Source organism: Phyllostomus hastatus, unplaced genomic scaffold (assembly GCF_019186645.2).
Source record: "Phyllostomus hastatus isolate PE091 unplaced genomic scaffold, TTU_PhHast_1.1 phas_scaffold_501, whole genome shotgun sequence".
NCBI lineage: Eukaryota > Metazoa > Chordata > Mammalia > Chiroptera > Phyllostomidae > Phyllostomus > Phyllostomus hastatus.
Window position 1 is genome coordinate 54,850,851 of NW_025334033.1, and position 23,651 is coordinate 54,874,501.

The 23,651-nt window shown below is 37.1% G+C and overlaps 1 protein-coding gene across 26 annotated transcripts in view; it reads left to right on the top strand.

The window, feature by feature from the left end:
- The window catches only part of NRXN3 (neurexin 3), a 1,483,875-nt gene that overhangs the window by 1,317,463 nt on the left and 142,761 nt on the right, over nt 1-23,651 (top strand). For 16 of the 26 annotated variants that reach the window (XR_006783762.1, XR_006783763.1, XM_045822497.1 and 13 more), the window contains one exon: nt 20,432-20,521. The exons of the other annotated variants lie outside the window; for them this stretch is intronic. Coding sequence is in view for 14 of the 16 variants with exons in the window: in XM_045822497.1 (XP_045678453.1) it covers nt 20,432-20,521 (90 nt within the window). In the remaining 2 variants the exon portion in view is untranslated. The remainder of the gene's footprint in view (nt 1-20,431; nt 20,522-23,651) is intronic. 26 annotated transcript variants of the gene reach the window in all.

Below are 23,651 nucleotides of genomic sequence, written 5' to 3' on the forward strand. Positions count from 1 at the left end.
CTAACCTTGCAGTGTGTCCCCAATGTTCTCTGTGTGGGCCTCGACGGAAGGGTTTGCCAAATGCCATGGCTGATGTACAGTGCTGCATGCGAACACATAGGGGCTAGATACATAAGTGGAAAGCAACAATTCAAGCCAAAAGCTAAAGGTTATATCAAAAGAAATGATAAAAACAATTGATAGTGGGCCAGCAAAAACAATTATATTGCACTTTCAAAGAGCAGAAACACTTTCAAAATCTTGTTACTAACTGGTGTTGTCTTTTATATTTTAAAAATGTTGCTAATCCACCCCCATCAAGGAGGTCAGTCTGAGGGAACTGATCTCCTTATGCATCCATCCATTCACCACTCAACAACTATCTATTCAAAATCTACTTTACATGTGAATCCATGCTGGTGATGGGCATAAAATGGAAAATAAAATGTGGCCACTGCCCAGCAGGATCTTATGTCCTAGTAGAAGAAAAATGCATGCCCACAAACAAGATAGTTTTAATACTTAAATTTTATTGTCCAGTTATGAAGTGCCAGGTACTGCACCGAGTTCTTATATTAAATCTTGCCAATAGGCCTAAACGTTAGAAATGCTATTTATCATCAATGTATAAAATGGGGATATGGAAGCTTGTAAGATTAACTTCCCCAGGGTCATAAGCTAGTACGTGAAGACCTGCAACTCAAGCCTGTATTGCTTGAGGGCAAGCCTAATGCCTAATGCCCCATCCCGTGCACCAGACTACACTTTGCCTCAGTTCCAAATGGTGCAAGGAGGTGCTTTTCTGCAGGCGAGATCTGGGTTCAGGGGCACACGTCAGTGCCTTTTGGAGCCTGAAATTGGGCTGTGACTTCGGGCTCTTTAGGACAATGCTAACAAACTCTGGTCCCCTATCTAGACACATACAATCATATACTGCAACACGACAACCCACACCTTTTACACGGAGGGAACTAATGAGCAGGCACTGTTTGTATGTTACTTCACTTAATGTAATCTTCCCAACGGTTTTAGTGAAAAAGTACATTAATCTCCCTCTTTTACAGACGAACACACCAAGGTGCAGGGAGTTTGGGCACACCTGTTGCAGTCACAGTGCTAGGAAGCATGAGCACTGGGATTGTATACAGATTTACAAGTCCCTACACCCCTCTCCTTTTTGGTTACCCCACTTTCCATCCATTCCCAGAAGCACTCCAGCTTGCATTGTGTATGTAAAGCTCAAATTCATTTGGTTGACGGATCTAAATCTGCATGCAAATTTACTATTGTTTCCCACATCCCAGTGCATGCAGTGCATGCTGTGATCACATTATTAAACATTTACTAGAAATGTGCTTCTGCCCAATGCACAATTGCCAGCCTCAATGTTTAATTAAACTAGATTGGTTCTCATTTTAATCACAGTGTAGAAATGTAATTTTCTCAGAGTTCAATGGTGAAATCTTTATTCCAAATGCCTACAAGTGTCTGAGAGCTATATATCCTGGAGAAGGGGGTGAGGATATTAGAGCATATCTTTGCATAAGGGATTTTAGGGAAATAATATTGATTGATAATAGGTAACAGTAATATGATACTTATTTTGTGCTGGGCTCATGGATTACCACGTTGAATCTCACAGCATTCTAGAAAAAGGGATCCCTTTGTTATTTCCATGTTAGAGGTGAGAAAACTGAGTCTCAGAAGTAAAGTAACATGCTTTCTGGTATCATACAACTAGTGGGTGATAGAACCAACTTGGATTTGAATATAGGCACAGAGACCCTGATGTCTTTATTTGGAGAATACTTTTTTCTCTGGAAAGTCAAATTACAGATATTACAAGCTTTTCAACCTATAAGGTCTTTGCTGCAATTATTTAGCTCTGTTAGTGCAAACAGGACCACGCATAACACATAAAGGAATGGGCATGGCTGCGTTCTAATGACAACTTACAAAAAGAAACTGGACGAGTCAGATTTTTCCCATGGTTGTAGTCCCTTAATCTAGATCACACATATTTTGAACCCCATATGTCTGTTTTTACTGATCCATCAGCTTTATTTTGTGGATTGTCTCATCTCTGTTTAGAATAAAAGGAGCAAGATAATCTCTGTGTAGGTGAGTCTCAGAGACGTGGAATAGTCCTGCTAAGTAGACTAGCCTAGACCCACTGTTGAGGTTAATTCAGGAGAAGGAAATACCTAAATGAGACAGGCAATGCATTTACCCATGCTTAAATAAACAAACACAGCGCTACGTACACACCGCTTTCCTAACTGAACACCAAAGACAGAGATTCAATCCCACCTTTATTTATGTTATGCCATACATTGCTTGGAGCAAGATTTGAAAATAACAAACAGTAAACATTATTCTTTTTCTAGTTCTGTTACTTCTATTTAGTAGCTAAGAGCTATGGTGATCTCAAATACACGTCTTCTCTCTTTAGGGAAGTCAACATACTTTTCTTTGGAATTCATGTTTGTTTGTTTGGTTTTGCTTTCCTTTTATCTTCATTTTTTTATTTTAATTGTTGTTCAAGTACAGTTTTCTGCCTTTTACTTCCATCCCAGCCCACCCCCCAAGCCCTCCCCACCTCCCTCCCGTTTCCACCCCCCATTAGTTTTTGTCCATGTGTCCTTTATACTTGTTCCTGAAAATCCTTCCCCTTTTCCCCTGAAATTCCCTCCCCTCTCCCCTCTGGTCACTGTCAGCCTGCTCTCTATTTCAGTGTCTTTGGTTATATTTTGCTTGTTTGTTTGTTTTGTTGTTTAGGTTTTTATTAGGCCCTGGCTCAGTTGCCTCGGCCTATCCTCTGCCCTTCCACATACAGGTGCCAGCAGACTCTTAGCATTTCTATTTTCTTTTACCTGCTCCTTGATATGCCTGACTACTAAGTCTCAGGGAACACCCTCGTCATTTCTCAGCATTGGCTGTCTCTGACCTGTGGATGGGCACTTCCCGCTTGAGTGTCTGGTCCACTTCTGTCACTGATCTGCCATTGCGAGGGTGGAGTTCCCTTAGATGTGACTCACCCTCGTCCAACCGTTGAATTTTAGAGATTTTACCTTCTGTTCCCTTATGTATTAAAGGAACAGGAACAAGGTTGTGAGTTTTTACAGGTGTGTATATACACACAAGCACTCACAAGTTTAAAATAAACAGTTTTTAACTGTTCAAGTACAATTGTCTCCATTTTCCCCTTACCACTCCCCCCCCACCACCCCACACATCCCCACCTCCCACCCTTGGTCCTTCCCCCCTTTGGCTTTGTCCATGTGTCCTTTATACATGTTCCTTGACAACCCTTCCCTCTTTTCCCCCCATTATCCCCTCCCACCTCCCCTCTGGTTACTGTCAGTTTGTTTTTTATTTCAATGTCTCTGGTTATATTTTGCTTGCTTATTTGTTTTGTTGATTAGGTTTCACTTATAGGTGAGATCATATGGTATTTGTCTTTCACCATCTGGCTTATTTCACTTATCATAATTCTCTCCATATTCATCCATACTGTCATGAAGGATAGGAGTTCCTTCTTTCTTTCTGCTGCGTAATATTCCATTATGTAAATGTACCATAGTTTTTTGACCACTCATTCACTGATGGGCAACTTAGGTTGCTTCTAGCTCTTATACATTGTAAATTGTGCTGCTATGAACATTGGGGCATAAAGGTTCTTATAGATTGGTGTTTCAGGGTTCTTAGTATAAAATCCTAGCAGTGGAATTGCTGGCTCAAAAGGCAGTACCATTTTTAGTTTTCTGAGGACATTCCATACTGTTTTCCACAGTGGCTGCACCAGTCTGCAATAAAATAAACATTTAAAAATTAAACTAAGGCAGACTAGATTTTATTTATATAAAATAAATATTCTTTTACATTTTACTGACCTTAATATCAACTATAATAAAGTTGTCAATCAAAAGTCAAAGCTCTCACCACCAGAGTAGAAAGCGTATACTGCTTTATATTTGGCTCCCTATAGGTCAAACAAAGTGATCACAGTTTTGCTAATTCTCCCTTTTATTGAGTCAAACTGCCTATATAATAGTTGCTCAATAAATGTTAAATAGTACAACTATACTAAGATTATTGGAGGCTTCTGATTTCATTGCATGTATACACACAATAATAATAAACATAAAGGTAAAGTGTATTCTTTACAAGCATTAAATATACTTAAGTTTGTTTTAAAAGCAGTAGGAAAATACCAATTATTTTATTATGAATAACTTTTTTTATTGTTGTTCTATTATAGTTGTCCCACTTTTTCCCCATTGCTCTTCCCTGCTCCCCCAACCATCCCTCCCCCTGCTCCCACAGTCAATCCCCACCCCATTGTCCATGGACATGGATACTTTATACATGTTCCTTGACTTTGCCCCTTCCCTTTCTTTTCCCTGTTATCCCTCTTCCCCTCTGGTCACTATCAGCTTGCTCTTTATTTCCATGTCTCTGGTTCTCTTTTTCTCTCTTGTTCATTTTATTGATTAGGTTTCACTTATAGGTGAGATCATATATTTGTCTTTCACTGCCTGGCTAATTTCACTTAGCATAATGCTCTCCATATCCATCCATGCTATCATGAAAGGTAGGAGTTCCTTCTTTCTTTCTACTGCATAGTATTCCATTGTGTAAAAGTACCACAGTTTCTTCGTCCACTCATTTACTGATGAGCACTTAAGTTGTTTCCAGCACTTGGCTATTATAAATAATGCTGTTATGAACATTGGGATGTACAGGTTCTTTTGAATTGGTGTTAATCCCAACAGTGGAATTGCTGGATCAAAAGGCAGTTCCGTTTTTAGTTTTTTGAGGAAATTTCATACTGTTTTCCACAGTGGCTATACCAGTCTGCATTCCCACCAACAGTGCACTAGGGTTCCCGTTTCCCTACAACCTCTCCATCACTTGTTGTTTGTTTATTTGTTTATGATGGCTGTTTTGACTGGTGTGAAGTGGTATCTCTTTGTGGTTTTAATTTGCATCTCTCTGATGGCTAGTGATGCTGAGCCTCCTTTCATATGTCTCTGGGCCCTCTGTATGTCCTTTTGGAAAAATATCTGTTCAGGTCCTTTGCCCATTTTTAATTGGGTTGTTTGCCTCCCTGGAGTAGAGTCATATGAGTTCTTTATATATTTTGGAGATCAAACTCTTGTCCAAGGTATCATTGGCAAATATATTTTCCCATATGGTTGGTTCCCTCTTCATTTTGCTGATGTTTTCTTTAGCTGTGCCGAAGCTTTTTAATTTGATGTAGTCCCATTTGTTTATTCTTTCCTTTATATCTCTTGCTCTAGGGGACATGTTGGTGAAAATATTGCTGCACAGAATATATGAAATTTTCCTGCCTATGTTCTCCTCTAGTACTTTTATGGTGTCACGACTTACATTTACAAGTCGTGACACCATGAATAACTTTTAAGATTTTACTGGGAAATTTTTTTTGTTAAGACAGATCTGATTTTATTAAAACATTTTACATTGTTGACATCACTCGCTGTAGGTCTCAAAGGAAAGATTTCTCAGTGTACTTGGACAAAATGATAAAAGGGAGGAAGGAGGACATTTAGGCACCCATGAAAGTTTCAAAAAACTAAATATAAATTGAACATAAATATAAATGGAAAGTAAAAGTATATCTAAAATCTCAGACAGGCAAGGTTTAGAAATACTTTTTAAACCTATATAAAACTGTTGTGAGATGCTGTTGCAAATAAAATAGGAATTTATATAAGTGAAGTACAAACTGAAATAGAAACGAATGCTTTTAGACTTTCAAAATGAATAGCTGGATCTGTTACTAAATTTTCCGTGTGGAAAGGATAGGGCTGGACCTTCAGGAGAAGTAAAACTAAAGGTAATACATGGAAAAGAACATATTGTTTCCAGGGAGCAATTGAGATTTCCTAGAGGAGATAAAGCAGGTGAAATCTAATAGTCTTGCTTCATTTTGTAACTTTCTACCACTATGACTGCAGAGAATTTTGATCTCCAAGTGGGTCTATAAAGGGAATTTTGAAATAGTTTTTACAGATCTGTTCTTGAAATAAGTCAATTGAACTGGGCGAAGTGCTATGCCAACAGGTTGACTCAGAGTCCTGACCAACCCTGATTCCAAAACTTCACAACAATTCTCTAGTCTTATTTCTAGCCTCACTAGTTTTTTTTTGTTTGTTTTAATTCTCAGTAGTTGTATGCAATTTACCCACTTGTTCCAAGCCTACCTTTCTAGCAGTCTGGTTGGAGTGAACTAGTAGTTACAGATGTCTTCAACGAACACATCAGCCCAAACATTGATGAACTTTGTAACCAGTGAATCCAGTTCATTCGGTGGCTGCATAATTGTATAGCTGCATCATTCTGTCAGGTTACAGTTGCTTTCATTTTTTCTGGTTAAATAGAACAATCAATACACGTGTACTTTGTCCCTCTCTCTTCTGGCTTTGATGCCTTGATTTATGCCACTCCCCACACCGCAGAGATGTGAATGAGCAAGCTGTCGACTGGAGGGCTCGAGAGTTCGAACAGTAATTAGTGCACCTTTTTGGAAGTGTAATACCAGCTGAAATCACAAGTGACACAGCCGACCTCTAGGGACAGAAGCAACCCTGGCATCTACGTTCCTTTGTTAACAGAAACCATTCAAATGCTTCTCTGAAGGTATTTTAAGCATCCATCTCTGTAAGCCTAGAAACTGAATAATAGGAATTGAACCTTTATACAGTTAGAACATACTAATCCAAGAGGATAAGTAAGCAGGAAATCTACACATTTCCTTACTACTCACTGTGTCTAAGTTCTCTCCTTTTTTAGTTTTTTTTTTTAAATTAAATTTATTGGAATTATCTTGATTAATAAAATTATATAGGTTTCCTTTTTGAGTTTCACACAGAAGTAAGTCTTTGAAAAAAAATGAAATCTTTGGACAGTATCCTTAGTTAGATGGGAAACTTCAACTACTGTTTAGAAGTTTAAACACTTGCTAGAATTCCAATATGATTATATAAACCACTGCCCCTGATAATCAGAAGTGAAAGCATAAAACCAAGAGAACTGCATGCTCTCCTCTCACTTGACTCATCCCTTGTCCTAATTGCACTGTGTACTTACTGAAGTTCTAAGTATTTTTTGACAAGACAGTAATGATGCATCAATGGAGCTGGCATGATCTTGAGTAGGCAAATTGAGTCACTCAAAGGCCTTTTTAAAGTCTTTTGGATCATTATCGTAAAGATAAAAGATAAGAGTGGGTTTCTGAAAGGGTGAAATTCAAAGGAACCTAACAATTAGAATATACTAGGTGAAAATACTAAGTCATCTGGTCCATTTCCATGGTTGGTTTGGAAATTTCTACACAATATGAACAACTCTAATTTGATGAGTATAATTTGAAATGTTACAGATGGTAGAGTTTGCCTTTATTCCACTGAGAAAATGGATCTATCTAGTTCCTTTATTTGGTTTTTATTTAAAAAGTTTTATTCAACTCCATTATTATTAGCAATGTCATTTGAAATTACTATGAATCATTTTAAAATCCTGGATATTTATTTTTCTATTGATATATAGGACCTATTTCTTATTGGAAGATGTAAGATTCTATGGAGAATATGAAAAAAATCTTTCTTTTGAAATATTTATGAAGTATCTCTATTTCTATACAGAATATATACACACAGTGGATAGCTATAACAATATTGTATTTGTTGCAGTACAGATAAATATATTTAACTTTAAAATAGCCTATAGATCCTTAAATCTATTCCTCACATAGCAAAATTTAACAATATATATGTAAAGTCTTATATTAAATGCCTAAAATAAGAATCATTAATGTTTTATTTGTGTTTCAATTTGTAGGTTTTCAGAAGTTATAAGAATCATAGTAATCATCTAAACATTCATAGTTGATAATTTAGTAATTTGTTGGAGTCAAAACCCTGCCTCTGTTGAGGTAGCAATAATTATGAATTCACAAATATTCTTGAACACTTAAGGTGTGTCAGTGATTAGTGTCATCGAGTGTTGAGGGAAATATTGTGGAAGCAGTATAGTGTAAACCTGTTTAAAGAATAAATCTTGCTTCTAAGGAGATTATAATTCCATATAAAAAACACATGCTCACAAGAACTAATATTCAATGCAGGATAGTAGAGTCTAGGTGACAGGCAAATGTTTAAAATATGTGAATAATCATTAACCACTTTCTTAAAAGTGTCTTCAAAAAGCCCTCATTTAAAAAAATGTTATTCTGGTCATTGCATTTATAATATGAACTAATATTTGAGTCATGACATAAACTCCTTATTAGACCTTTTTGTTCCCTAGATTTTGATAATTTTTTTTTTGTTTTCCCTATAGTTCAACTGCCATTCACATGCTAAAGTAACACAATTCTGATACCAGCTATTAAGTCCTAGGAAAATGATTTCTATACTCAGTGAGTTTATAAAGGCAGCTTTTTGCTGATCCATAAATTTTATGAGGGGTTGAAAAGGCAATGCCTGCTTTTTAAGAGCTAAAGTTGTAAGATGGAAAAGGTTTCTGTCTGATTTTGGTCTTCAGTCTAGTGTTTTGCTTTTTCTTCATTGTTTTGTATTAGTAGGGAGGTGATGGAGAATACCCTTCAATATTAAGCCTAGATAAGGCTATTTATGACCAGTGATTATTCATACCCTGCAAGAAGACAGAATGTTTGATTTGGTTTTAGAAGGTTGGGTTGATTGACGGAGTGAAGGAAATCATCCTAGGTACACCATGGAATCATTTAAAAAATCCATTGTTGAAGTACTACTTGACTATGAAAAAGGATAGAATCTTATCATTTGTGATGGCATAGATGAACCTAGAGGGTATTATGCCAGTGAAATAAGTCAGAGAGAAAAAGATAAACACCACAATTTCTCCTACATGTGGTATCTAAAGAACAATATAAATGAGTTAACAAAACAGACACAGGCTCATAGGTACAGAGAACACAGTGATGGTTGTTAGAGGGGACGGATGGGGGGCAATGGATGAAAAGGATGAAAGGATTAAGAAGTACACTTTGGTACTTACAGAATAGTCATGGGAATATGCAGTACAACAGAGGGAATATAGTTAATAATATTGTGATAACTATGTATGGTATCAAATAAGTACTAAAAATATCAGGGGGACACTTTGTAAAGTATACAATTATCTAACTACTATACTATTCACCAGAAACAAATGAAAAATAATGTTGAATGTAAAAACAAACAAACAAATCCATTAGTGGGGTGAGGGTTATAGTTTCATAACAACAAGCCCAGCCTACCCTTCTTACTAACCTTCTTTCTGTCCATCCCTCGTTTGAATAGTGATAAAAGGGGGCTCATGTAACTAGCTCCCCAGCCCCTTATTAGCGCTACTCTGTAGAGTCAACCCTTACCACTCTCATTCCCTGCCCCTAGCCTACGTCTAAAACGACATCAGAGAATTATGGATCCTTCTGTAGTTCTCCTGCCCTGTCCCAACTCCCTCAGCCTTGAATTTACCTCGTCTCAGGAGCTATGTTATTGCATTCTTTTCCTTGGATTTGATCATTCTCTCTTTAGAATGAGAAAGAGGCTGAGGTGGGTAACAGGGGCCCTGATCTGCCTGTCACCATCCCAAGACTTAACACCTTTACCATACAAGCTCCTTTGACTCCACAGGTAGCAGCTGAGCACAATGTCTCCTCCTGTTGGTCCTTAATGGAAACCCTGACACAACAGGATGCAGGGTGATTCATTTACCTAATCTCACCCTCCCCATCCTTCCTGGCTTTCCCCACTTCCTGGCAGTGTCATTTAATATGTGATGCATATCAAGCCACTCCAAAACTCTGTTATTTATTATCAGCTCATATGTCTGTACATCATGTGGGTGTTTTTTCTGTTCTAGGCTGGCTCGGTTGGAGCTGCATAATCTGATGACCTCACGTACCTGGGGCTTCAGTTGAGCTGGCTGAGCTGGCTTGGATGGCTGTGGGTCCCTTTGTGTGGTCTCTCTTCTTCCAGGAGCCAAACCTGACCTACATGGGTCAGCCTCAGGCTTCAGCACCACAAGAGGGCAAACACCCACACGCAAGGGCTGATCAGACCTCTGCTTACATCTCATTTGCTAATATTCCCTGTGCCAAACACCGTATGTCTCAGAACCAACCCCAAATGAAGGGGTGGGAAAACAGCCTTAACCTGTGATGCGAGTGACAAAGTCCTATTGCATAGGAGCATGGGATTTGGAATGAGAGTGCAGCTATCGTGCAATTGAACTCATTGGCAGAGAACTTGGGAAAGGCTCTGGCTGCTATAATTCTGTTTCCCTCTTAAATCTTCTCCCTCTCACTCCTAAATTTAGGCCTCAAACAAATTAAAATCTAGTGACTTTTATCTGTTTTTCTTTAAGATACGACATTTTAGAATTCATCTTGGCTCTCCTGCCATACCACCCAAGCACCTTTTTCTTTTTAGTTTTTCTAAGTATGTCTTATTATTTTGCCTTACATTGAGTTAATTACTTATTAAAAATATTAAATGTCGACTTAAAATTTAAAAAAATTTTATTCCATTCTGATGCTTTCAGATACTTTATATGCCTTTGTTTGGGGGTATTAATGATGTATCAGTATTGTTAATAAGATGTGTTTTATTTTTATGGTCTATGTTCTCCTATTTATTTATTTATTTATTTATTTTTAACAAAGACAATTAAATTATAAAACAGCCCCATGCTACGTTTCTCTAGACATCTTCTCTGAGCTCAGTACATGGTTGTTTATCATTTTTCTTTTTTTTTTTTGTAGCCATATTTGAGGCTGTACTGCAGTTCTCACAAACAAATCAATTTGAATTAATTTGCCAAGCAGAGTTAACGAGGCATTGTATGAATTCAAGACACACCACAAGGACTGCACTCCCTGAGGTTATTTCTTCCTTGGGAAAATTTTGATTCCTGTATCACACTGCAGTGGTGTAAACCTGACCTTCAAATCTTGCATTAAAGTGATTCATGGCTGCCAGCTTGTTCATTTTCTTTGAAAAAATGAACCAAACATAACCAAACAAGTAGGAGTGTAGCCAATTTTAATTAATATTTGGGGGGAAGGTGGTCTTCAAGATATATACCCACTGATGCTTACCTATGCTGTCTTATTTCTAATGATGTTGTAAGTGGAAGTCTGAAAAATGTTCACATAAGGAAAATATATTTCTTACATGACTTTTAAAGTCTCCTTAACCTTAAAGTTGTAGATTCCTCTCAAAATATAAACTGTAAGTTCCAAAGAACTCTACTCCCATAAACTGCTTTTTAATTATAAATACAAAAAAACACACTTGCCAAAAAGGGACCGCATTGGTTATCTGGATCCCTATTCATCCCACCCCTCCCCCAACCCCATATCTTCATCTGTCACCAGTAGGTTCTCCAGCAAGGAGCATTTCCTTTAGACTGTACAGTCTGGTGCCAACAAAATAAACAGGAAATTTCAGCCCTCCTAAAAGGTGAGGAGATGGTAATCAAGGTCACCAAAGGAGGTCAGATCTTCACATATATTAGATGAATAGTTTCCCAAGGTGCTTAAGGGATTTGAACTCCAAATCCCTGTTAATATTCACTCAGAAATAATGATGGGAGTCAGTCAGAATGGAAAACTAGTTTGGAAAATTGTCTTAAATTATGTATTGTATAAAAAGATGGATCTCTTACACTTGGGACTAATGTATGAAAATTCTCATGTATTTCATTTGACAGATAAGTTGATATACATTTAATCACCTGAAAGTAACACAGAATAATATTGAATATAAACTGTAATCGAAAAATAAAAATTTTAAAAATCAAATATAACAAAGATTCTGACAATGGCTTAGGACTAACATGGGCTCATCAACACAAGTCTTACCAAACTAGTCTAAATTCTTTTTAGATAGCATTAGCACTGATAAGAATGTTATAAATAAATATAGCATCTGTTTATTTTCCTGAAAGAGTATAATTTCAGGAGAGGTATGACAAGTATCTTAGGGAGGTCTGCCTCTGGTTGAAATGAAACACTCAGATGAAGCTCTGTAGTTACTCTGCAGCTGTTGTTGTATAACAAGTTACCCCAAACTTTAGTGGCATAAAAAACAATGAACACTTATTATCTCAGTTTATGTAGGTCAGGATTTGATAACAGTGGAGTTGAGTGGCTGTCAATCAAGGTGTCTAATGAGCTGAAGTCACGATATCAACTTGGGCTTCTGTTGTATCAAGGCTCCTAGAGGCCGGGGTATCTGCTGGCCTCAGTTGCTTGATATGTGGGTCTTTCTGTGGAGCTTTTTAAGTGTCCTTGTGATATAACGTCAGCTTCCCAGAGTGAGTTGATGACAGAGAGAAAGAGACAGAGAGAGATGGAGACAGAGGCAGAGAGGGAGAGAAAATGAAAAGGGAGAAGAGGAAGTTACAGGGCCTTTTTTGATCTAAAGTCACACACAGTCACTTCTACCATAATCTATTCTTTAGAATTAAGTTACTAAATCCAGCCTACATTCAAGGTTGGCGAATCACACTTACAGAGAGGAGTTTCAAAGAATTTAAGTTTTTAAAGCCACCGCATAATCATCCTATTTTGTAAATTTTTCAGGGTCTGGAAGGAATGCACAAAAGATATGCTTATCAAATTGTTAGATGACACAAAGCTAAGAATGATATCTTCTAAAAGAAACAAAAGACCTGCAGTTAAGCATTTTCTTATCACATTGGAATGCTGTTATGAAACAAAAAAGAATAAATTTAATAGGATGTAATTAAAGGTCTGCTTTGAAGTTCATAAAGTGTATTGCATGAATGCAATATGGCCCAAACTCTCTCAAAAGCAATTTAATTGGAAACTATCTTGAGTTTTAGTTAAAAACAAGCTTAATATGTGAATATGTGACTTGCCTGTGATATGGTTATTTGTACAACTGTTTCAAACCATTATTACAACCAGGTCAAGGGTGAGTGGTATGTAATACAAAGATTGTTATTTTTAGATCCCCATAATATATTCATTTGTAGGCATGAGTTTCAGTGGTGGTCTAAAGGACGTGTAATTTATAAACACCAGGGATTCCATAACATCTAAACAGAAAGAACTATAGCAAAAGTTTATTATGGCATCAGAGATGTTGTCATCTTCCGATTCATGAGGATGAAAGTGTTCCTATTTTTTGTCCTTTGAGATTGTCCTCCCAAAATTCCTACTGCTCCTCTGAGCCACATAGGGACACCACACATATATGTTTGAATGAACAAAAGTGTTTAAACAAATATTTTAGCATTCTGGTTTTTAAAATGTTGATTTTGATATCCTCTGCCTGAGAAGAATGAGAGGAAAAGGGAATGGGGAGTGAGGGGAGCAAAGTAGCTACAGAAAAGTGAAGGAGACCAACAAGACTGAAGAGGAACTGGGGATCGTGTAGAGGGTGACCAAGCAGGATGCATGGCTCATGGGGAAGAGTGGACTCCCAAATAACATGGTGGCTTTTGCAACAAGGAGGAAATAAGCAATAAGAAGGTCACTTGTGGGAATCTTGAAGGAATCTTCTGTCAAAGAGCTGAAGACTGAGCATTACGGCTCTATGTTGAAAAGGAAATTTAAAAAGATTTGACACTAAAAATTGTGTAGTGAAATAATTCTTGTTAAGTTTGCCTTCTTACTGAGTTTAACCCTTGTGAATCAGGTATTGTTATAACAACAGTAATAAATCATATATTGAGCACTTCTTCTGTGCCAAACACTGTGCAAACTGCTTCATGTACATTCATTTCTCAGTCAACTCTCACAATCCTATGTTGCAGCTATTATTATAATCCTTATTTTATGTATTGAAGAAGCTAAAGCTTAAAGAGACATTAAAACAGGTAAATGTAAAATGTTTACCAGTAAAGAACAAGACAAAATCCTGACAGTGAAATTGACTAGGCTAGCTTCAAGGCATATTTTGAATAATTAAAGAAGGGAAATAGTGACAACATTTGAGGAAGGAACGCAAATCATATAGTCTGTTTATATTTTATGAATGTATAGCATGCCATTTTGTAAAGTGGCTCTTGTTAGATGCTAGATAGACCTATCATACTGAGGGAGGTTTCATTAGATATTGCTTAGATATATTCTCTTGAACTATGAAAACAAATAAAGATACTGCAGTCACCTGGACCTTGCTCTTTACATCTTTCTAGGAGTGAAACTCTCCTTGATTGATGAGGATAAGTGAGGAGAAACTTGAAGAGCAATGAGCTTTAGGAAGAAAGTTGAAAATGGCTTCAAAATAACAGGGAAAGGATAGGGATTGGTGGTGTATGTTCTAACTTGCATCAAGCCTCGTGGTGTTCAGTATAACACTTCAACAGATGGGGCACTTTGATTTAGAGTTGAGATACCAAAGAGAATTTTAATGTTAACATGTTTACATGCAAACTCACTGCAGCCAGTCTTGACAAAGGTCCCAGAACAGGGATGCAATCCCTTGGCTCGCTGCACAAGAAGTACCAGGGTTACATCTCTAGTGGGGTCCCCATTCTCATCCTCTAGCCCATCCAGTGTTCACATGGGAGGACTGAATGTGTGTAGGCATATCAGTGAAAGAAAACAGGCAGAAATCAGAGTTCAATGGAGACTTTAAGACTGGAAGGGTTCTCTTCTCTACTGTTTACTGGGAGAAAGAGCTTCTGTTTTGCAACCTTAGACATGTGTTAGGGAAAGATCCTGAGAATTAAAATAAATCAAATACTCCCTATTCCTAGCCTCTTGCTACTCCCCAAGCTAAGTCCTTGCCTGGATTATAATGTTTAATTCGTGTAAAATCTAGAAATATAGGCATTATTGTCTTAATTATTTTTGAACACATGAAGAAACTGAGGCATCTGGATTAAGTAAATTGCCCAAGTTTACAGGACTGGTGAATGTCTGGGATAAGAGCGCATCCAAAGTCTGTCCGACTTGACAGCCACCGCTCCTTTCACTCACGTGTGCGCCACCTCTGCTTGGTGGATTAATACTTCGGTGGACCTTGATATAGGAAGGGAATGATAGTATGTCTGTCCATGTACATTGTCTGTTTCTGAACATATCCAGAAGACGTGAAGCGGTGAACTTTATCAGCCAAGTCTAGGTATGCCTGGGCGATCCACACTGCTTCCCAGGGGCAAACACCTCCTGACTTCGAAAAGGTGGTTCTCCTTGACTCCTAGAACCACCTAAGTGAGTCTGGAGAGGCTCTCTTACTTAATAATGCCCTTGTACTCTGTATCTATTAATTTACTTCCCCCAGCCGATCAGTTTTTTGCTGCAAGAGATTAATTTCTTTACCTTGGCACACTAAAGGATCAAGGCTCACAACATAAATAGTTTTTTTTTTTTCTTCAGCCCCAAAGGCGTGTTGAGGATTAATGAAATGGTGCTTATAATTGCATTTTGAGCTCCATGGTCTAAAGGCATTTATAAATATAAGATATTAGTTCTTTGTTGAGGTCCATCCATCACTTACAAGTGGCCAAACATTCTAGGTGCCCTTTGGGTAGTACAATAACCTCCTTTTCTGAATCTAAGAGTGTTTGTCTGGGTCAATGCCAAGTATAAGACCAGAGCCAAGCTCAGAGAGTTTCCTCAGTCCCTTTCCTTTAGTGTCTTATATTTGCCTTGAAACTCACAAAATGTTCTTTGGGGAGAGAGACATTGTAAAACCTCTGAAAATTTCTACTACTTAAGTTTACTCACATCTATTTCCTTTTGCCTCTGGCTCCAATATATAATATTTATTCTTTGACTGTTCATTAGACCCATACTCTTATTATTATTATTATTTTTTAGTGTCAACAAAGCAATAAAGAAAACTTTCCTTCCTTTATTCCAGGACTCAAACCAAAATGCAGAAATACCTCTGGCATTAAGTTTACACAAGTTAATATTGTTACTATATTCCTTTTAGCATGTCCACGTGTTTGACAGTATTTCAGATGGTATTAATAGTCTACCTGCAAGAAAGCATTTTTCTGCCAGCCTGGTGTAAATTGCCAGAACCTCTAATCCACTCTTCATCAACTTTGCAGCAGTATATCATTACCTGAGGCTGGACCTAGAAATCACAACTGTCAATGCCTGAATTGCTCTTTTACTTCCAATGGGTTTAGAAACCCACTTGGTTTTGGAAATGGGATTAGCTGAGTATATTCCAGAAGACACCACATATAAAAAGCAGCACTGAGGGGATTTAGGAGATATTTCTTATGCTTTCTTTTCTTTGATCTTTGATCTTTGAATGACAAACTTTGTGGGGACACATGGAATATTATCACCTTTTCTTTTGAATGGGGATCTGATAAAATTCTGAGAGGATGGAAGCATACCATGGAACCAATGTGCTCTCTTGACTCCATTAGGAAAGAGTTGAATCATGTCAATGATAGTAGTTTAAATAAAATGAATGGGTTTTGGGCCCCAGGTTTTGCATATGCTCTATTTATTAACCTATGCCAAACCCTATGGTAAATTGGGAAATGCGGAAATGAAGGCTAAGTGCCTTGTATAAGGTCACACACATAACTAATAAATGACAAAGTCAGAACTCAAAGCCAAGATTGACTCTAAAGCCCATGGTCTTAGCTCCTATGCTGTATTGATTATCTTTTAGAGAAAACTTAGTATAATGTCTAATGAATAGAATTTATGTTTGGACAAATAGAGTGTGAAAATGTTGTTATAAAAGTTATTTTCTGTGTTATACAAGAATTCCCTCTCTTTCAGTTCTTCAACTGGAAGAATTTCCTTCTTTGGAGCTGCTAACAAATTACAGATTTTCTTTTGGGACCATAAGGAGATACTGATGTATTAAGAACTATTCAAGGATATACTTGATTTCCTTGTCTTATCTTCTTATGTTCTCTTTCCATTTTATCCCAAGTGGGTTCCTCCAAGTGCAAGAAACATGAAATTTTCCTGCATAACTGTGGGAGCTCTGTGTATGAACCAGTTAGGCTTTAATAATCTCACCTCTGAGTAGTCTGTCTGCTCTTCACAATTCTTATAATTCAACAGTGCATGTTGTATGTGTCTCCAGGAGTTGAAATACATGATAATAGAATCAATAGCACAAGTGCAAATAACCATAGGAGGCCAATGGTATAATAATATCAATGTCTGATCAAAATTAGATGGGGATATACACAAATTTATTTTAAGTAGAATAAAATGTGACTAATATCTTTTTTAAAATTTAGTCCCATATAAGTGAATGTCAGTAAGTCATATAAGTAATTTAAGAACTATCAATTTGGAGATCTCTTTGTGCAACTTAAAGATTTCTCAGAATGGTGAGAACTGAGCCCATTACATTTTTTGTCTAATTAGTAAATCGCACATGCCTCTTCTTAATGACTTTATGACATTACTATTCACAAGGCCCCCCTTTCTTGAGGATAGTGTCACTTTCTGTTGAAGAATTGTTTTCACTCTTTGTTAAACTTTCACATCGGTTGCTATATGATCTGTACAGCTGAATGTTATTAAGGATTTAATACGAATGTATATGAATTTGATGAGGCTTGCTCAGCTTTTGGAGTGGTTCCCATGCATGACTTCTTATATTTAGAAGGTTATATTTTGCTCTTCAATCAGTCTAGCAAATGGGGCTCGGGGCAAATGAACTCATTCTTATGCACATGTTTCTAAAACAGTTCTCTCTAATGTTTGAGATAAATTAAAATAAAAACCAACAAGAACATGAAAAGAGACTAAGAACAATGTTAATGTGGCAATTTAAACCAATTTGGTTTTCCAAATGACCGTCCATCTTTCACGGCTTTTAACGGTATGCAAGATCGCTATCCTTAGTGACAGATACTATCAATCTGGTGTGGAAAACTTAAAACTCTTTTCTAAATGTCTTTAAAGCTGAGGTGGAGAAGAACGACTCTCTCGCTTTCACTTTTTGAAGGGTATAATGTTGAATTGTGGCTATGCTGTCCTCCCACATATCACTTGTTGATTGCCTCACATCGTTTCCCCTTTTTCTAAGCCTATCCTGTGTCCCCAAGTGATTTCTCATGGAGATTTATTTTTGAAAGAGAGTGGATAGAGAGGAGGAGATGCTTAAGAGGAGCAAGTGCCCTATGTATTTGGAGGAAGTAAATCAACGCAGCTTCTTAATTCATCAACTAGTTGCATATAGAACTCTGATCATTTGGAACTTCGGTTCCTTATTCTTTTTCCCTGAATATTACTAAGCATATTTAGCTTTATATTTGCTATTGATTTCACTAATCCACTGCACAGTAAGTAAAACGAAGATCATTACTATATTTAATGTTGTAGCCAGCAATGACAGTTACAGAAAACCCAAAGTAATGGAATGTATTCCAGGTGAATCTGGCACAACCCAGTTGCCATGTCTGAGTATACTCTTCTGTCATGACTAAAACTTGAGAGAGGTCAAAGCTTATGAAGATGGCATCCCTTGGGAGGTTTGTCTGCTTTAGGGTAAGATCATAAGTTATAGATGTATATTCTTTGCAAAAAAAGTGCCCCTTTTCTATGAATACATGAAACTTTACCCATGGCTTGATGGATTATTTTGGATTAATAGGCTGCTGAGGACTCAGATCTGCCAGGGAGGATCATCGTAATGATCTATCTCTAATCCGTAGCCACATTAAAAAATACAACTAACTTCTTTCTCTATGGGCTTATTGAAACACCAAAAAATTAAATTGCCCTTTTTATTTTTTTCTCTTAGTGTGCGCCCCTCTTTTTTTGTGTGTGAAAAATAACACTTTGAGGAAATTTTTTAACTTATACACTCTAATCTAATATTGTTTATTATTCTATCCACTCATTGTATTTTATCCTTCAATGTGTTGATATATTATGCTTTATGCCACCATTTAGAGTCCCATAATGGAGTCTGGAAATAGATCCATACTTGCCTCTCTCATGAGTTTTAGTTGTTGTTTTATTCCTGGGGGAATAATGGATCGACTTCACAGAATAATTTATTCATAGGAGAAATGAATGGGGAACCTTGCAGACATGTCTGCACACTGCCACCCTTTTCCCGTCCTACCCTCATGGAAGGCAGGTGCGTGTTTCCTCACATGGGGAAATCTGCCAGTGATAACTCCTATGTGGAGGTGGCCCTGAGGTTGAAATGCTATCGCAAGCTTCTGTGCACGTGGCCTGATGATATACTGAATTCCAATATTCTTTCTGGCTTTTAAGACATTTTTTTGTAAATGGTTTCCAAGCCACCTGTTTTGAGATTTTGATTTCGCTTTTAATGCTGATCATTTAGAATGGGGTTCCCTAAGTTCTAATATAGGGCTGTGAGTCAGAAGTAATGAATTAGAATTCACTGGTTTCTGCTTGATGACTCTGAGGTTGGTTGATAAGATACAACAGTTCCCAAAGCACAGTTTCATTATTTTGTAATTTGAAGCATATTCCTTAGGGGTGTATTTCCACAACACCATTCTCCAGCTCTGTTCTAATTATAGAAACCATCCGGGGTTGGTAACAGTTATGAAATGAAGAAGAGAGCATACCGGCAGTTAAATGCATTATGTTTCAAGTTTGAAACTAATTAGATATTTCATGCATGGGAGAGTTGTCCCTGACAGGCTTTGTGAATGGATGCTTGTTCAGGAAGGACCTTTCACAGGAAGATAAGAGAGAAAGAGAGAACGATAAAGGTAAATATGTAAAGCCTATATTTATTAGTAATAATAAAGCATAGGTGCTCAAAATCTGTAGATGCTGCTTATAGATATATATAAATATGGACAACGGGGTAGAGACATCAAGAGCTGTGTGTAACGCTCTACCTATTTAACATAGGTGATGGGATGCTGGGGCCTCCTTCATGGAATAAGGAGTGTCCCTTGATCATCAGAGCTTAAGCTGTCTGCTACGGCTCCCCAGTGCCAGAAGGTAGAGCAGCTGTAGGCACTAGAGTATAGAATAAGGGATGCATGGCCTGTGCTTCTGATATCTCTTACCAGACTCAAGCATGCATGACTGAGACACTGAGGGTCCCCTCCCTCACTATGAAGCAGATCTGGCAGGTGAAGTACTCAGAGCTCAGGGAGATCCTCCTCGTGCCTCCATTGGCCCAATTAAGATGTACCTGGGGCGAGGTGGAAAAGGGTGAAGGTAACCCATTTCTGTAAAGGGCCAAACCCCTTACTGATTCCCATCCCATACCACATTTTCCACATGTGATGGAGCACTGCATAGCCAAGACCAACTTGATGTCAAAATTGTCAGTCAAGGTCAGAGTGACTTCAACTCCACCTCTACTAAAGATAAATTGATATCTATCTCTAAAAACTTCATAAAACAAACCAACAAAATAGGATGTTTTTTAATGACTTATTGACTTTGCAGATTGTTCTTTAAGCTGTTTTTTAAACTTTAAAGGCAACACTGATAATGAACGCTTCCAAATGGTAAAACAGAAAATCCCCTTCAAATATAACCGGCCCGTAGAGGAGTGGCTGCAGGAAAAAGGTAACCGTCATTAAAACTTTCATTTTAAATTCATTTGATTCTAAACCCTCATTTTTAAAGCCTGCAAATAAATGTTCCTTAAATGATAATCGCCTGCTGCATAAATGACTGTTTTAATTTTCATTATAATTTGTGTCAGCTTCCACCTGCCATATGTTGATAAATCATGCTATAATACATTGCCATTAAAATACAGTTAAAGGGACTAACATCTCGTTTGCTATCAGCATGACAACCACAAACAAAAAACTCCAGGAACCTCTAAAAAAGAAAATGTATTATTGCAAGTTAACCACTGCATGACATTCTTTGTTAATTTATTTTAAATTACCTCTTATACCAAAGCTTTCTAAAGAAATTTCAAAAGTACTTTTTAAACTACATCTTGAGGCTGTTTTGGCTTTACTATCTGTAGCATGGTTCACACACACACACACACACACACGTTACAGACTCTTGTAACTTAAACTGCTCAAAATAAATGTTATAAGGGGAGCAATTTTTAAAAATATTTGTTTATAAACAAAGAAAAAAAAAGAGAAAGATGTTTTGCCTTTAGATTCCAACTTACAGAGGCAAAAGTATTTCATAAGAGGTTAATTGTGTCCTGATTACTGACCAGAACGAAACACAGAAACAAACCTATTTTACACTTTGGTTGTGTGATACCCTTGTATATTTGATATTTATGCAACCAAGTGTGAGTGGTTAGGACAATGAGTTGGAAAATGAAAGGCTCATGAGAGGCAAAACAGCAGTTCCAATTTGCTGAAGAAAACAACCACTCGGCTAATAAAAGAGAGCTGTGGTTACACCTGATGTTAGAATTTTTTATGTGTTGGGATGTAAACTATAGTCTTTCATGAAGAAAAGTTTCTACCTTTAAGAAGCTATTTATTCTGTTCTTGTCTGAGCCACTATAAGCTTCTCTTGTCTCAAGACCTTAAGTAAGTTTTTAAAATATATAGCAATTCCACTGAGTTATATATAAAAAAGTAATTGGGTACATTAGTATACAACTTAAAAAACAAATGACTACTACAGTTTTAAAGGGTGAAAACAGTCACACCTTTAAACACAGAAAATCCTCGCTGAGTTTTAACTGTTGGCCCTGTTTTAACATATGTGGTCTAATTAAAACTAAATTAAGAATAACTCTAAAAAGCAAATAATTTTGTCTAGTAATCACCAGCTTATAAAGTCCCTTTAACATTTAAATATGATATTGCCTTACATTTTAAAAAAGGAAATGAAAATTAGATGCATGTCTGAGTCTCATGTGCCTGAGAGAATTTTTTGTTTCTTTCAATTTTATGTTAATAATATTTTATTTTACTTCATTGCCTTTTGAAGTCTCAGTTTAATAGCATGCCAGGCGTTTTCATTTGTATAAACCATTATAAAGTTATTAGTAGGCTTTTAGTTTTCCTTACAATAGCATTGTTATCAGTTGGTTTTCATATAAAAGGATGCTTTCAAACACAACAAAACTGAGGGGCTGGGATGGGGAGGTTCAGGTGGGATGGGGAGAGGCATTCTCATTTCTGAATCAAATATGTATGTGTTTATATATGTGCATGTGATATTGAAATGAATTATTTGCAAACTAGAAAGTTTTCTCCTCTATATTATTTTAACTGAAATCACATTTTTTTGTAATCTGGGTGAGTAACATCTATTCATTCTATTGCTTTACCCCTTCCTCTGTCTAGCTAACTTTTCCTTCAAAAGAAATGGAAGATACATACCAAAGCAAAGCCAAACAAAACAAGACAAACTTTGTAAAGATAAGGAGTGAAATAGGGTAACGAAAGAAGGGTGACCAGGCAGAGGTGTTAGGAAGTGCTTGCAATGCCTCTTTGGAGTGATTTCTGTCATTGGGGAAGAGGTCTGGGGCACGCACGGCGTTCCCCAGTCTGTTTCCTGGCTCTGTCTACTATTGACTTCCTTCCTGACCTTAGGCAATCCACTTAACCTCTCTACATCTCAGATTTCCCATCAGAGGAGAGGATAAATAATACTGCCTGTCCCCCAAGGGTGTTCTGAGGTTTAATTAGTTAGTCTTTCTGCAACACTGACTGGAGATATGCAAAAATTTCACTTAAGCAGTAGGTGAATTTGGTGTATAGATGAGGTAATAATTAATGACTTCCAAGAGGATGGGCACCCAAAACAAAACCAAAAGTAACATGCTACAAGTTCTGACCTTGTTTTATAACTGCTTTTTATTATTGATAATAGAACAGTTCTCAAATTGGTATATAAATATCATGATCACACACAAACAAATGATTGATCATAATCTGACAATAATGAGGCCGGCACTGATTTGGAGAAAGCTTAGGCAAATGATAAGATTTTCTCATCAGTCCTACTCTCCTTCAGAGTGAGAGGGTAGTGATGGTTCTCTCTTGCTTGTTCACTTACTCCTGCTTAGCTGAGAAAGATAAATTGATCACAGGAAGAGATAGCAGGAATCTGAGATTATCCCACTATTACTTCAGTGATGACCAGTCTTACTATTAACCCCCTAACCCAAGGCTAGGAAAGGAACTTTAAATAGAATTAAAGAATATCTAGCAAGTAATAGACCATCAAAGAGAAGAGCAAACAAAACTTCAAATATTTCCTACAGCATGATGGAGAATTGAAACATAGACATCCTCTTCCCTGTTTTACCCAACTAGTGTCTTAATCTCAAGAACTGGTTAGTCAGATCTTTCTGAGAAAGCAACTATAGCCAGAAGTGGAGCAGTGGCTTAATCTTTCATCCCAGGAAATGTCTTTCCTTTCTCCATGCTTGGGTCAGTTTTGAACAAACTAAGACCACTATATGGAGTGAACTATGACAACTGGAATAAAAGAGATATGTAATTTCTAGCCAGTGTAATTCAGGCTGCATTTCAATTCTCCTTGATTCTCTTTTTATTTTTAAGCATTGGCAGAATAATATCACCAGGAAAATAGATGGGACCATTATGGATGTGAAATACTTCCAGGAATATTAGAAATAGTTTCATAATCTAACTATAATCAGAGTCATTAACTGACGATCATCAGTACTGTGCTACATGCAGAAAAAAGGAAATGAATAAACATTATGGCTGGCCAACAGTTGTATGAATGAAAG